At 38.6% G+C, this 16,491-nt stretch overlaps 1 protein-coding gene across 3 annotated transcripts in view; it reads left to right on the top strand.

The window, feature by feature from the left end:
- GPATCH2 (G-patch domain containing 2) overlaps positions 1 to 16,491 on the top strand; it is a 122,087-nt gene that overhangs the window by 75,783 nt on the left and 29,813 nt on the right. Inside the window, exons 7-8 of one of the 3 annotated variants that reach the window (XM_063124072.1) lie at positions 285 to 324; positions 3,834 to 3,904. The exons of the other annotated variants lie outside the window; for them this stretch is intronic. Of the exons in view, the coding sequence (XP_062980142.1) occupies positions 285 to 324; positions 3,834 to 3,904 (111 nt within the window). The remainder of the gene's footprint in view (positions 1 to 284; positions 325 to 3,833; positions 3,905 to 16,491) is intronic. 3 annotated transcript variants of the gene reach the window in all.

Genomic DNA, 16,491 nt, shown 5'->3' with positions numbered 1-16,491 from the left:
AATATATAAAGAATTGCAGAATCTTGGGCTTGAAACTCTTTCAAATTGATTTAAATATATATTCACCTGCCTAAGCAGTAGGAATGTGTGGAATGAGATCCATTCCTGTGAAAACTGCCACAGACCTTGAGAGTTCTGTAAAATATCCTATTTAAATAAATCATAGCCAAAGGCTACACTTTTCTAGTGGACAATAAAATACCCGAGAGCACGCACAGGCTGGTCATATGACAGCTCGTGCTTCAGCTAACTATGTTACTAAACCTTTTTTTTCCCTCCCATAGCCATTGGTTTAGCCCTGGGGCTAGGAAGGAACATAGCCAGGTAAGAACTACTTTGATCAAGAACAGTTTATTTCATATATTTGAAAGAATTTAACTGTCGCTTGTCTGGAGCAACAGGGGCACCAGTTTGTGAAATAAGGAGCAAAATGTCTCCTGGATTTTTACTAAAAGCTACTGAAAATATTTAACAACATCTAGCCCAATACAAAAGCTGCCTGGGTGTGGCAGTGAACTCCCAGCAACCATCAGTATCCACATACACTCCAAGGATATGCAGTAAATGAGGAGAGTCATATGAGCAAGACAGTTAACAACATATGCTGAGTTTTTTAACTGACCCCAGAATAGCTGATTTAAATGGATATTGCTGTTTTTATGCTTTTAAATTTTTGTATATTTGTTTTTAATGTTCATTGTTTTTACCTTTTGTAAACCGCCCAGAGAGCTTCAGCTATGGGGCAATATATAATTGTAATAAATAAATAAATGGGTACATACCAAAGCTCCTACGTGTGTTCCACAAAGACCTCCTTCAGACATTATACTCCATGTGTTCAAAGAACATATGGAGAGGGAGCAAGGCTCTCTCTGCATAGTCTCTTTATTTAGTTTAGAAAAGGTAAGAAAGGGGGGGCATGACAGAGGTGTATAAAATTATATATGGTATAGAAAAGGTATGCAGAGAGAAGTTTTAATTCCTCTCTCCCATTTCTAGAGTCCAGGGTCATCCAATAAAGCTAAATGGTGAGAGATTCAGAACAGATAAAAAGAAATGCTTCTTCAGAGAGCGCATAGTTAAAACTATGGAATTCACTTCCACAGGATTTAGTGGGAGAGGGGATACCTACGTAGATGGTTTTCAAAGGGGATTAGACGAATTCATGGAGGTTAGGGTTCTCAACAACAGGAGAAGGCTATTGCCTGTGTCTCCTTGTAGGTTTCTCATTGGCATGTGGTTGGCCACTGAGGTACAGGATCTCAGAATAGATTGCCTTTTGGTCTGATCCAGCAGGGCTTTTCCTGTATTCTATCTTCTGGAGGCTTCTACATTTTGACCATAGAACAGGGAGAAATGTCAGCTCCCTGCGCACCTTAACCCATTGTTCCCAAGAAATGCAAGTGTGTATCAAATTACTCCTCATTTTCCTCCTCCATGCTTCTGAGTACTTGGGAGTACTCCCACTTGGGAGTTTTTAAAGCAGCAATGATTATTTAGTTTTGGTTTTACTGCAGTTTTATCCTGCTTTTCCTCCATGAAGCTCAAACATGCACACGTAGTTTGCAAGTGGTCTCCCATCCAGGCACTGACCAGAGCAAGACTTGCTTAGCTTCAGCATGCTTGATTCTTGCCATTTCCCCCAGGTGAGCAGAGAAGCTGTAAATTACAAGGCTATTTACAGTTTAACAAACTAGAACTGCAAGATAATTGCTAAAGGAATCTATGTTATATAATAACATGATTGATCTTTTTTCCTTTGGATTTGTAAGCATAGATATGTTCAGTCAGCTAGATAAATGGAGATATAAACAGAGACATAAACAAAAGTAAAGCCTCAGGCAAGCATTTTAATATAAATGACTCTGAGGTTTCCTCATAGTACTGGTGGACAGGGCTGGATTTCAAGTGTCTGACTGACTGTCATGGGCTATCTACTCAACTATCAACTCAAAACTGAAACGTATAGTTCAATTGCGTTTCTAAAGCTGGGAACACAGCTACATCACCAATGTTGAATTAATTTAATGGTTCTTTTCTTTGTTTTGCTGGAAATTTTACATCATCCTAGATGGGGATAATTAATGCATTTAAGTCATGCTTCAAAGTCATAAATTGGACTGCAAATTCAGTTTTAACGAACAGGGTGTTCAGAAGTTGGATAGATGGAGCAGGACTCGGTGCAACAGTGTAATGGCAAATGCGTTGCTATATTTTTACGTAGTTTCCATAGTTTTATATGATCAAAATTGCATACAATTCTGAAAAGTTGAAAAAAAATCAGTCCACAAGTCCACAGAATTCACGCAATTCTGAAATGCCGATCTTCTGTGGTTCCATTGAAATTCAGTGTCATTTTGATCTATTGCGAATTTCTCTGATATTCTTAGATCCATGGATCCAAATCCAGCTCCTCTCTACCCATGGAACACCCCTTTTCAGAGCTTTCTGCCTGCTGGTGAGAGATCTGCTGGTGGACACTTTCTGCCTGCCTAAGTGCAATGTGAACCTCTGCCCAGCAGAACCGCCCACCATTACCAGCAGGTCTCCTCTCTGCTGGTAGAGGCCAGTGGAAGGGCATCAACTTGCCATCTTAAACCCCTCCAAACTTTAGGGTTGTGATCTTAGTTATGAAGTTTCGATGCTGTTTTTAAAATCTTCTATTCAAATTAATATCTGAATGAGGAGGGGAGGAGAATTATTTTTATTGTTCTCATAAAAAATATTTAAACCTTTTTAAATTCAGATGACTAATAGTTCACTACTAATATGTAGCTGAACTGTGCAGCATAGTAAGTCAAAGTCGGAATGTCAACAACTTAAAATCATCCAAGGAGACTTTTCTCCCAGTTCCTTGGGCACATTATGTGTCAGAAAAGGAGAGAACTTTTTCGGCTACAGTGCCTTGATTATAGAATACCCTCCCCATGAAGGTGCGAATCATTGCAACTGTTTTGTTGCCAACTCAAAACCTTTTCCTTTAACCAGACATTTTAATTGACTGGCTTTTGTCTGTTTTATTGTACTTGCTGCCTTCTATGCTTTAACGATGATTGTGTGTTTCTATTGTATTATTTTAATCCTCAAGGATGAGGGGCAAGTTAAAATGTTTAAATAAATAAGTGAAAATTAAATAATAACTGATTTGATATGATAGTATACTGTTTTGATATACTGACCTGGGCCTTTCAGATGTTTTGGACTACAACTCCCATCATCCCTGATAATTGGACATGTTGGCTGGGGCTGATGGGAGGCACCAGGTTGCCTACCTGTGCACTAAACTAGCCAGGAATTAATAGCTTAACATGTCAATCCAAACCCTGACTCCTCATCCCAAACAGCCAAGAACTGTAAACCAAGAAGAAACTCTGGTTTGCGATTCTGGCTTGTAAGGGAAGCAACACACCAGAAGCCCCAATTCAGACAACATAGTAAGCTTTGTTAGTTTACCCCCTCCTGCTGGCGGGAGTAGCCAAGCAGCAGCAAACAGGCTGCATTTACTGTCACGCAGCTCATTCACAGTAAGCCAGGATTCTCTGCAATTCTGGCATACCATTGCATCTACACACAGCTAAAATGTTACTACTGTACAGGGCTTGATCTGCAGAGGGAAGCATATGAGAATAGAATAACAGGTAAATAAGGAAAGATCTGAATTCAAGGTGAAGTTTCACTGTATTGCCAACTCAACAGATACATTATGTACTTCAGGACTGCCAGGCCCTTTTAAGGAAATGTAGCACAAAAGCATGAAAAGTCTTAGAAGTAATTATTTCTGAAAATGTAAACACTGGCTTAATTTTTATATAATTCCTGAATGTTTTGTGTAGCTTCAACTCCTCCGGGACAACCGATCAGAGAGAGGACACAAGAAAAACATTTCCGTGAAAATAGCAAGCAGGTGAGCTTAATTTGCAGTGCAGTTTACATTTTAAGTGACGTTTAGATTCCAAGCCAATATTTTACCTAGTAGCTCAACTACTGCTATGGATTCAGTAAGAGAGTGAATGTCTTTGTGTCTGGGTAATCAGGACTCATCTTACTAAAGGCTGATCAAAATGGCCCCTGTTACTGCCTCTCTGTCACTGGAGTTCTTAACTAGGATCCGAAAGTGTACCTCAATTGGGCACAGATATCAATGGATATGTTTTAGGAATCTCATTACTGGAAGAGGCAGAATAGTGCATGTAAAATAAAATACACAGTGGATATTTTGATGCATTGAATAAGAACACCTTTCTTTTCTTTAATGTATGTTTGTGCATGTATGTATATAATATATACATATACATACACATCAGAACAATACTCCTTAGATTCCATTTATTGTTATGTTGATATGATTTTCACAATTGGGATACATGTCGTCTAATCTGTAAGCATCACAACCAGGGTTTAAAATGAGCCCTTGCCCTCCCACAAATTGAAAGCCAATTCTTCTGCTTATCACATTTTTTCTCAAGCATCCCAAGTGTAATTCTGCCCTGCCTTTGTTTTTGTCGTTCACAATATTAGAAATGAGTGTTGCAGTGCAAATCGAGGGGCTGACAGAAAAATGAAGACATGGATTTCATGGCTAGTGAATCCATTACCAAATAATACAGTTGACTTTTCCAAAATATTGCTCTCAGGATGATCTGAAAAGTGCTGCAAGGGGCAGATTGTGTGGATATTGAAGTAAAATGAGGGATTAATTTAAATTTTTAATCTGTAACAGGGTTTTTCACTTTCTCATTTTCTTTTAACACGACTAGCCTAGTTGATCTCAGGACTATTTTGATGATATCTGGACTAAATTATACTTGTATATTTATGTGATTATCTTTAATTTTGGTATTAACAGTAACTAATAACTACAGGTAATTGAAAATTGGGAGGGGGGTTGGAGAGATACCAGTGGGAGAGCTGAGAACAAAAACTTCCATTATGCCTGTAGCAAGCCTTTTCCCATCAGGTTGGTGCGAAATCTCTTTCCGTCTGAACAGAGCATGTTCATTTTCTTCTGATGATACAGATGACTATATTTTGTTACACAGATGTGACAAATAGAATTACAGCTGCTCTTTATTTGATCTTCTAAAGAGGCAAAGATGTGCAAGTGTTATGCCTGCTCCCTTTTTCCCACCACGTCATCTGTTGTTTGGGAAGCAGTCCTAATTTGCAGTAGATAGAAAATTATTTGTCGCGTTGCAGGTTTGCCAAAAATAAATGAAACCATTAATTACTACATTTTTTGAGCAGCTGTTAATAGATTGGGGTAGGAAAACTGTGCATTACACTTACTGGTTAATTACCAGAACTATAATTGTTTAATGTGGCTTTTGTGGAAAATAATGACAGCACCAAAGAGGTGAACACTGATTGTATACAACATGAACAAATCATACCCTAATAGCGATACGCCGGGATGTTTTAACTTGGGGGGGAATGTAGATTTGAGGGAAATTACTTATGTTTTAGTGTATAACTTGATTTGCTCATAAAATTATCATTATAACATTAAGAACATTTAAAGTCAAGTTAATACATTTGTAATTTTTGTCTGAATAGGCCAATACTTTTAAATTTAATATAGTGAACACGATAATTTTGTGAACAAATCAAGTTATACATAATATGTTTGGTTCCTCTTTTATGTCTGACATCTGAATCATCCTAGTAGCCAGAAGAAGCAGGAAGAGCTGGAGGAAGAGGATGACTGATATATAGCATCCATTCTTGTTTGTGAGGAATTGGGATGGAGTTTAGTGACACCTGGTCTGAAGGAAAAGCTATTGAGAGCTTATTTAGCTAGGGAAGACTCTTACCTATTAGGAAGGGTAACCAAGCATATTTAGTTTAGGGAACTTTAAGCAATCTCAAAATATTATTTGAAGAGTGGCATCTTACCCCTTTTTGTAAACAATCCCCTGAATATACAAGTTAATTTTGTTCATTTTGAAAGGTTATTTCTAATGCTATGTAAATCCTATACCTATACCATAGAAACCAAACTACTACATTTCTTTTAGGACTTAAAAAGTAGGTATAGGGGGCTTGTATTGGTGGCAGCAGTTAAAGGTTTTTTAGCTGAGGCAGCATTCCCTAATGCTGAGGTCTAATTTGGAGCTTTATTAAAAACTGTGGTAGACCCAAAGTCCTTTGGTATTTTTTTAAAAGAACGTAGATGAGGTTACTCACATATTTTTTCATCATATGCAATATATTCATTGACTGCTACAGCCCAGAAAAAGCCCAGAAACACAGGACTGTAGAGAACAAAACCCAAACTGTTGAGAATGCACATTTTCTTTGCATACTATGATATGGTAACTCTAGTCACATTTTGGGAAACTGACCGTGACTTTGAGAAAAGATACATTTGATCAAGCATTTTAATGAAGGATGGAAAAAATAACCATGGAAATCTTAAGAGTATTTAAAATGTTTTCCCCATGGCTTCATAATCTCCAGAAATATTCTGTTTCTAGTCTAGTCTATTACATAGGTTTTTTGAAATCTTTTTGTAAGAGTAAAGGCTGGGTAGCAATATATTAACACCTCATCTCAAACACTTTATTTATTTATTTATTTATTTATTTATTTAATTGCACTTATATACCACTCCCATAGCCAGGGCTCTCTGGGCGGTTTACAGAAATTCTAAAATTGAGATAAAAACAAGTGTACAAAATTTAAAATTCTAAAACACAGAACACACACACATAAAACATTAAAAGCTGTTAAAAACTAAACATGTGGGTGATTAAGATGTGCCGCCATATGCCTGGGCAAAGAGGAAAGTCTTAACCTGGCGCCGGAAAGATAGCAGCGTTATTCATCCTTCTAAAATAAAATATTTCATAAACCAAAATTGTTCAATTTTTCAATTATTTTCTAAAGAAACCCAAAAGGTCCCCACCTCGGAAACCCAGATTTTTTTTCAGAGTCCTCTCTTCTTTATGTATGGCCAACCAAATCATGAGGTACTAGTCGCTTGGTTGGTGTGGAGACAGAGGTGGGGTGGGGATGGATACAGTCATGCTGGAGCGCCAGAGAAAAATACTGCCTCTTTCATCTTTCCTTCTCCAACCTTCAGTAGCTTAACCCCATGGGGGCAGTAGCATACAGGCCAAAAGAGTCATTCAATCCCTACAGATAAAAAAATGTGTTTTTAAAAAGCAATAACAAATAGCAAGTTTCAGGATTCTAACAGGGACTGAACAAAATAACCAGCTTTTAGGTAGCTACAAGCACGATCCCAATCTTGGTTGAGTACTTCTGCACATGTGAGAGAATTTTCCTTCCCGCTCCTCCTCTTGCAACCCCCATGCTCCCCCAATTGGGGGTCAGGAGCTGCAGAGGAAGGCGGAATTGCTTCCCACACACACACCTTGTTCTGCTAACAGAAGCTATTCTATTAGTGGAAAGTTCTAATTGGATACAGTCCTTAGGAACCCATTGTTTGTTGTTGGGTTGGATCTGTAAGTGTGGGTTATTGTGTTGTGTGAATCCAGTCTTCGTTAGATACTGCCCATAGGCGATACTACCTCAACTGCTTTGCTGCAGGTTTGCTGTTGTAATTACTTTAGTAGGTTTTTATTTATTTAAAGTTCTTGCAAAGAAGGAGAGGTGACTGTGCAAAGAGAAGCAGAGAACTACACACCCATAGCACTCAAGGTTAGAAAATTTGTGCAGCTTTTTAATTATCATGGTAGTATTTCATAGACTTCAAAGTCTGCAAACTCTGAGCAGTTGTTTGTTTCCAGTGAGTTATGCTGAACATTTGTTATACATACCACGTGCCTTTTTTTCTGCTGAAGTCACTGAGATGTGAAGTTGCTCCTTTTGCACAAGTTGGCTGTGAAACTTTTGTAGCTTTTCCTTTCATTTTCTTTCATTTTTTCATGGTTATTATTAGGGTATTTTTAAACACTTTAATATTTTTAATAATAGGTTGCTAGGCATCTGGCATAGATTTTTCTACAAAAAAATAGTTTCTCAGGATAAAGATAATTTTCTAAATCAGTATTATAAAAAGTTTATTTTAAAAAAAAATATTCAGTATGAACCTTATGGGCAGTATCCTCTGCTCTGCTTATTCTATTGTACCTAAGGGATCAACCCCCAGCATAACAGGAAGATAGCACTTCCTAAAGAAGCCCCAGAAACAAGTCAAAATGGTTGCTTCCGGAATAGGTCATGTCAGTGAAGCTCCTTTCTGTAAGCTTCTGCGTTCCAGAAACTTAAGAAACTCTAATTTAAGAAATCCATTAAAAAGGTTATTTCGCCTTCAAGGAAGGATTAGAAGCAGAATCAAATACTACAGTCTCCACAGCAGTTTATATAATACAAAATTCTGATTTTAGTTTTCTCAGGAGGACTGAGGCAATAGGACTATGGTATCCTGAAATAACTTTCTATCCTGCTAATGTCTGAACCACGCGCCCCTGTTCTCAGTTGTTCCTCAGCATGCAATAATACTTGTTTTTAATTACAGTTTTATATGACAAGCTGCTGCTCAAAACAATTCAAGTCCTAAGCCAAAGCTAACAAAACGTTAGTGTTAGAAGATGATTTTTACAAGAATGATTTATGGTTTATTCCGTTTTATAATTGCTATTTCTCAATATTATCATAATTTTTGGACTTGGGTGTCCTGAACATTGTCCTCTGATCATGTTCGTGTATTAACAAACAGATTTTTGTTACCTTTGACTTGTTTGCGAAACAAAATATTGGTTTAGATTTGCCTTTGTCTAATTCATATACTTTTGATCAATTCCAACTCATGCCCAATTATATTACATTGCATTAACATAATTCAACAGATGTTGATATTTAAATGCTTTCTGGCATTCACATCTTGGACAGCTGTCTTAGAGCTTGGGGAAAAGGCAAACATTTAGAGTTAAATGCTGAACATATGCTTAAATTACTAATTAGAAGCAAGTAAAAACAATGCATTATCCTTTCTGAGGACAGTAAGACTCTAATACAGATATTTTTTAAGTCTTTTTGGTTGGCATAAAGTTCATGAGTCTCTGGAGGCAAGGTGGTGTAACGCATTTAGAATAACTGTACAATGGGACTTCATTTCCCAGCAAGTTTTTGTTCTTAAAAAATTGTAACCTTTTTATTGCAGGTAAAGCTCTAACAGCCTCTGAGTCTGAGTAAGATTTGGAACAGCTAGGAGGTGTTAGAGTACTGTGCATGGAGATGAGAGAGCCTACTGGCAAGAGAAATGCATTTTTTTCCCTTTTTCATAGTCACATTATGTTACTATTCCATATAAAACAAATGTGTCACTATTAAAGCCCCAATCTTAACATACTGGCATTATATGAAAGGAGTTTGACAGGGCTGAATTGTTCTATCACATCTGTTTAGCATTGAATTTAAAAAAGGAATGGTCATAGCTCTTGTTGGTTAATACAATCACATTCTCACTAGTGTGAAAGCAGATGTTGCGGTGTGTGTTACTCTGATGATGTCATTGTTATAGCAGCCTGAGGAAAGACTTCAAAACTAAGCAAGCCAATAGTTGAATTCATTATGAAGTTCTGATTACGCCTGCGCAGTTCCAAATAAGCACACATGTATATTCTGCATTGATTTTAGAAACAGTGGTTTTCTTTATCCATAATTCAATATGGGTTATTCTGCATGGTCCTAACAAGGGCTGGAAGAGAGAAAAGTAAGTTAGAGAGTCTCTCACATAGCAACACAGTTGGAAATTGCTAGGTGAATCATTTATTGATATCTGATTTACATTTGAGCCCCACAGTTCTGCCAGGGAGCTCAGTGTAGCATTCTAGCTTCAGTGCACTGTGGGGCAGGTTAAGATGAGACGCTTGCCCAAGGTCACCCCGTGACCCTCATAGAGGAATATGAATTAATCTTGGGTTTCCTCCTTCCAAACATGACAGCCCAGCCACCAACTTCACTACCCAGTGCAGTGTAATTATTGTTTTGAACAAATCTGAGTTGTTTTTCAAGTAGCCCAGCTGATTTGAGGGGGCATATTTTTGTAATTGCGTAAAGTTTTAATAATATTTGTAAAAAAACCTGGTCTGAATTTTCTGAGGCTATGAAGAAGGAACAGTTTAAGTTATATGAAAATGTACTATTTTGTATGACATACAGAAGGGTTCCTTCCGTATGTCATACCAGCCCTGCCTGCTTTGCCTTTTTTTCCTGTGCTGAGACAAGCACGGAGGTCAGCAACGCTCTCAACATGAAGAGAGGGACTTGGCCAGCATTTGGGGAGCAGCCAGCTGAGTCCCTGCTTTCATTTTGTAATATAAAGCAAAGAGAAATAGCATGCAACATTCCCCTAAGTATCTAGTCCTAATAATTGATCTTTGTAATTACTATGCTTCAACATTTACATCCGTGTGTCCCTCAGAGATTACTTGAAGCCACTGGTGTCAGCTCTTGTGGCTTCTATAAAATCTGTGAACTTAAGCAACTAGTCACTGTCATTCCTCGCTAAGTAGGTTTGGATAGATTTGGATGTAAGGGAAAGCATTTGGTCCTAGTATGCAGCCTGAATAAAGAATTTCATGCTCTCTCCAGTTTCTAACCCCCACACATAGAAAATTATGTACAGTTTGCCAAGATAGCAGCTGTCAAAACTACATCTGTAGACATTAGAACTGCAACTAGCATTCCACACTGGAACTGTCAGACAACAATGCTCTAAACTTTGCTATGAAAGATACATGAGATTTGTGACATTTGATTTGACTGAACAGTCAAAGAAGTAAGACATGAAATTTTAACATCTGTGTGTGTGTGTGGGGTGGTGGTGGTTTCTGATCTTTTAAAAGAAGCATCGTGTTTCTAAATTTTCTCCGTGAGCATAGAATGTGAAGAGTCTCAGAAAATTCAGAAGGAGCCCAAGACTGCTTAAAGAAATGGTTTGTAGACAGCCCATCTGGAATATTATTAAATTGTTTCAAATCAGATTTCTGTTCATAATATAGCTAGTACAGAGGTCCACAGCAGCATGTAACTCAGTCGAAAGGCAGATCAGGGAATAGGGATTCAGCTTGTGTTGGATGGGGTTACACTCCCCCTGAAGACGCAGGTCCGCAGCTTGGGTGTGCTTCTGGATTCAGCCCTGAGCCTGGATACCCAGGTTTCGGCGGTGGCCAGGAGTTCATTTGCACAGTTAAAGCTAGTGCACCAGCTGCGCCCGTTCCTAGAGATGTCGGACCTGGCCACGGTGACACATGCCTTAGTTACATCCCGATTGGATTACTGTAACGCGCTCTACGTGGGGCTGCCTTTGAAGAGTGTTCGGAAACTCCAGCTGGTTCAAAGAGCTGCAGCCAGATTGTTGACCGGGGCTGGTTACAGGGAGCAGACAACTCCCCTGTTAAAACAGCTCCACTGGCTTCCAGTCTGTTTCCGAGCACAATTCAAAGTGCTGGTTATGACCTATAAAGCTCTATATGGTTCAGGTCCAGGTTATTTGAAGGAACGTATTCTCCCTTATGAGCCTGCCCGTGCTTTGAGATCTTCTGGCGAGGCCCTTCTTTTAGTCCCACCTTCTTCACAGGCACGTTTGGTGGGAACATGGCAGAGGGCCTTCTCGTTGGCTGCTCCGGTGCTCTGGAACTCTCTTCCTGGGGAAGCTAGGCTGGCTCCCTCCTTGATGGGCTTTCGGAAGCAGGCTAAAACTTTTTTGTTCAAGCAGGCCTTTGGAGAATAATCCAGCCCTCCATCTATGTTAATGTTTTATAATTTTGTTGTGTATTTTTTAATTGTTTATGGTTTTGTTTCCCTCCCCCCCCATGTATATTTTAAACTTTGTAAGGCCGCCTTGAGGCCCAGCATTGGGCAAAAGGCGGGATACAAATAAATATAATAATAATAATAATAATAATAATAATAATAATAATAATAATAACTCTGTAGGCACAACATGGAAGAAGGTGTGTGAGACTCAACCAAGCTAGGACAAGGTATATTTCCTGCTTTTGTAATAAAAAATATTTGGCACGTGAAACAGCAAGCACTAGGCAGTTGTGTTGGTTTACACTGCTGACAAGGAGGTGACATAAGCTGAGCGTGGGCATGGGCTCTGTTTGGGGTTGATTTCAAGTTACCACTGTGAGTGTCACGGTGTTCCCAGGTAAAAAGCTACCTGCCATTCCCAAGACACTTCCCACGTTCCTAGTTTTGTAATATAGCACCTAAAATGAGTGCAGAGAGCTGTGGTCTGGTTATATCCTTAGAATAAATTGTGTATTTTCTACTTTTCAATTCAAGCAGTTGTGGTGGCTGCCTCCGAGTTACTCTGTGAGCAGAAATCCATTATGTGAATGGCAGTAGAAGGGCACAGTATATCATCATATGGGCTGCACACATATAACATGTGGAAGAGTGTCTATTTTTGCATCAGTAATTTTAGAATTATAGGATAATATAACTAGACAACGCTGCATTTCAAGGAACTTGTTCTATATCAGCCCTCTCTGTTTTTAACCATTTTAATTTCCCTTCCTGTGTTTTTGCACCTGCGAATGACAAATCTTCACTGCTCTCATGGTTTTTATACCTTCTTTGATTTTTCTCCTTTTGTTTTGTGTTTTTTTACATTACTCTTGATACAGGCGACCTGAATAGGTGAATATAATGTGGCAGAAGGGTGAAAAGAAATACATATCTTTTGATCTATCACCATTCCTTCTTTTCAAGATAAGTATCCTTTTAAATTATGTTTTAAGCCCTTCGTATTGGGTTTAAAAACATAATTTAAAGTAGACTACTGTCTTGAAAAGAAAGAGCAATACATCACAAGGTATGTATGCATTTTGTAAGATCTGTACAAAACAGGACAGCATAAAAATTCACAGAATAGGTTGTTTTTAAACAGCAATGAACATTTAAAACTTTTTTCTTTTCTTTTTCTTTTTCTTGTTTAGACGTCCAATCTGCAAACTTACACTCGGAGAGCTTAGTCACTTTTTAAAGCATCCAAAGTATTGAGAATGGCCTGGTTTGAACCTCATGCTAAGCCATAGTTTAGTGAGATGACAATAAGCCATAATGAGCCTTGTGTGTATATTCTTCCTCTTCCCCCTCACTCTCTGGTGAGGCCACCTGGAGGAGTTCAAATGTTTTCAGTTCCATTTTTGCTTAACCACAACTTGAAAATGACACTGGCCCCATTTGGAAGACACCTTAAACCACGGCTTTAACCACAGTTGTTAAGCAAAAAAGCCAGGCCATGTTCAGAAGACACCTTAAACCATGACTTTAACCATGGTGAATAAGGCTTTCTGGCTTAACCACCGTGGTTAAAGCCATGGTTTAAGGTGTCTTCTGAATGGGGCCACTGCCAGTTCACATGTAGCAATAAGCCAAACTTCTGAAGAATTCTGGCTTACTGGGAAGTACCAAGCATGCTGGTGTACACGGCCCGATCACTTCTACTTGCCACCTTCTGCCAGCAGGAGCGGCTAAACAAATCAGGAAATGTGTGCCCATGGTTTGTTCAGCTTTTGTCCCTGGCTTATTGTTCCCTTAGAAAGCTGGAATCATAAGCCAAGAACAAACCCCGGCTTTTGATTCTGAATTTCCTTTTCACTTGTTTTCATTGTAGCAAAATAATAATAATAATAATAATAATAATAATAATAATAATAATAATAATATAGATACATTTGCATTTTTATTTGGAAATGACTTTTCTAGAATATACAAAATTAGTAACAACTTAGATTTTGTGGAGGCTTTCAGAATTCATCTAGTTTTCATGCCGATATCAACTGTCCAACCCTAACTTGCATTATTATTATTAATAGTAGTAGTAGTAGCAGCAGTAGCAGCAGCACATCTGAATCACTAGACTTGTGCCAGATCCTTCATGTTGGTTTCCTAGGGCTCATCTACACCAAGTAGGATATTCCACTATGAAAGCAATATATAAAAGGCAGGAGCCACACTACTGCTTTGTAGAGGTATTGAAGTGTACTGACAACTGTTGGGGCCCATGACACATACCATATACCGCTTTCATACCCCTTTCATAGTGCTACATCCTGCTTGGTGTAGATGTGTCATGGGTTTCATATGGAGAGTAAACATTTAGAGGAGGAAGGGAGGGACCTAGATAAAGGTTATAAATAGTGAAGAAAGGAATACTGTCTTCTCAAGAGTCACAGAAGCAGGGCGAGAAGAAATTGCACTTTCCCCCCCATATTTTCAGCTTTTGGATAGAAGTGGGAGAGATCCGTATATACTCCATGGCAAGATGTGTGCTTTGCCCTCCACAGGCATCCTGCCACAAGCACCCCATTACCTCTTAGCACAAGTCAAAGCATAAGTCATGATTTCACATACTTTGTATCTTGTCTTACACGGCCAAAAGGTAGAAATACCATATATACTAATAGCAAACTCAAGTGCTAAGTTAGCATAGCTATGTAGCCGAAAAGAGTTACTGAGAAACAAGAGGACGTTATCAACATGCTTGGGGGAACTCAAGATTTGTAGAAGTCGAAACTTTTTATTGCAACATTTTATTGCAGATTCCAGTTTTCAAAAGGTTCAAAAAAGAGAGAAAAACTATGAGGAATTGGGAAAGGGAATGGATGGCAAGACAAAGCTAAACCCCATTGCTGAACCTGCCTTTTCATTCTTCCAAGATTTAACAGCTTGGCATTAATGAAAATGCAGTGGCATTCCTATTAAAGCAAGCTGTTACCGATATGTGTGTGGGGTTTTATTTAAAAATGATTTTTAGGCTTCCTTTACGGATGGAATTCTCTCAAGGGGATTCCACCCTTATGATACCGTTAATAAGAGTTTTGCCATCTTTACCAACCTTGGGCATATGCTCTTTAGGAATTTCTTTGTTTATACCCTGGCTTTCAAGGTAAAAGAACCAAGGCTGCTTTCAAAATTAGGCACATAATCAGTGTGCAATTGTATATGCGTATGTCCCTTGTCAAGATAATTAAGGAAGAGATCGATGCAGTATGGCTACACATTTAGCATCCTTGCATTGCAATCCTATTCATACTGTATTTCTTCGATTCTAAGACACTCTTTTTCCCCCATATAAACATCTCTAAAAACAGGATGCGTCTTAGAATCATGGGTGCGTTTATTATTTCTTAGAATCAAAGCTTTTTTTCTGTTGGTGGTACTGAAATTAGTGTGCGTCTTACAATCGATGGTGTCTCAGAATCGAAGAAGTACGGTATCTACACAGAAATAAGTTCCACTCATCTCATTGTAAACGTCCAGTGCTACAACTTAGAGCAAACTGTAAAAACTGTAAAAAAAAGATATGATTTTGTGTTCTAAATTAGCATTCTAGCATCTTGTACAAAATTGAATCCCCCTTTTACCCAAAGTGCTTTTTCTATTCCTTTTGAGACGAAGAGAAGTTAACTCTAGCCATTTCACTTTATCCTTCTGAGACCACCTCAGATACTAACTCTCTAATCCAGCCTATGACTGAACTGCATGCAAAAGGGATAAAACCAAAGGGTTCTACAGCCATCTGCAGGAACTCATTGATACTGTGCCAGTATTCTGTTGCTGTTTTCATAAAATAACATGATTCTAATTGGGTTAAAGACTTGTTAATTGCAACATAAAAATACAAAATACAGAGTGAAATCAATGTTTTTCTTGAATGAATGAAAGAAAAGATGGTTTTAAACATGCTTAGGAAAATGCAATGCGTTGGAAGCTTTCTGAATCTACTGCACAGAAATGCTGTGGATAAACAATCTTTCCATTGTTTCCTCCAGCAATAGTTTCTCTTGAAGTTCAGGTTATGATTCGAGACTCTGCCTACCAAAAGGGGGGGAAAGGCTAACTCTAAGTACTCTGAATCAGGGTAACATCCTACAGATGTAGTTTTTCCAATCACCGCAGGACTATATTTGAAGAAGCACCTTCTCTGGCTGCCTGACAACAGCTGCTCTGCATCAGGTGCAGGAACAGGAACAAGAACCTGGCACCCTAATATTTTCCAAGATTTTCATTAAAAATACATTTTTGAAGGGGCAGGAATTGGAGAGCTTCACAGGGACCACTGGACGTCTCTGTAGGCACTGTATTAGAGACACACACCCCTGGTCTAAGACCACATAAAGGGGACTAATTTTGCTTTTCCGTTTATGAAAAGGAGAGTTGTTTTCATGTTTTGGTTAAATTTAAAAGAAATAAAACAGCAGACTTAATTATGATTTGTGCAGAGTTACACTATCATCAAGAACACATTAACTTGGAATATAGTCCCATTGGCTCAATAGAACGGCTTTGGAAGAAAAGCAGATAGAATCTGGGAAATAGCTTTGCATATTGAAACGAGGAAACATCAGAGCCCGTGAAGCTTGCACAAATCAATACTGTACCCCAGCCTTCCCGAACCCGTTGGTCTCTAGATGTATTGAACTAGGACTCCCATCATCCCCTGCCATCCTAGGAGTCCTAGTCCAACACATCTGGAAGCCAACGGGTTGGGGAAGGCTGCTGTAG

This window comes from Elgaria multicarinata, chromosome 4 (assembly GCF_023053635.1).
Source record: "Elgaria multicarinata webbii isolate HBS135686 ecotype San Diego chromosome 4, rElgMul1.1.pri, whole genome shotgun sequence".
NCBI lineage: Eukaryota > Metazoa > Chordata > Lepidosauria > Squamata > Anguidae > Elgaria > Elgaria multicarinata.
Note: the sequence above shows the minus strand (reverse complement) of the source record. Positions and strands in the feature narration are given on the sequence as shown.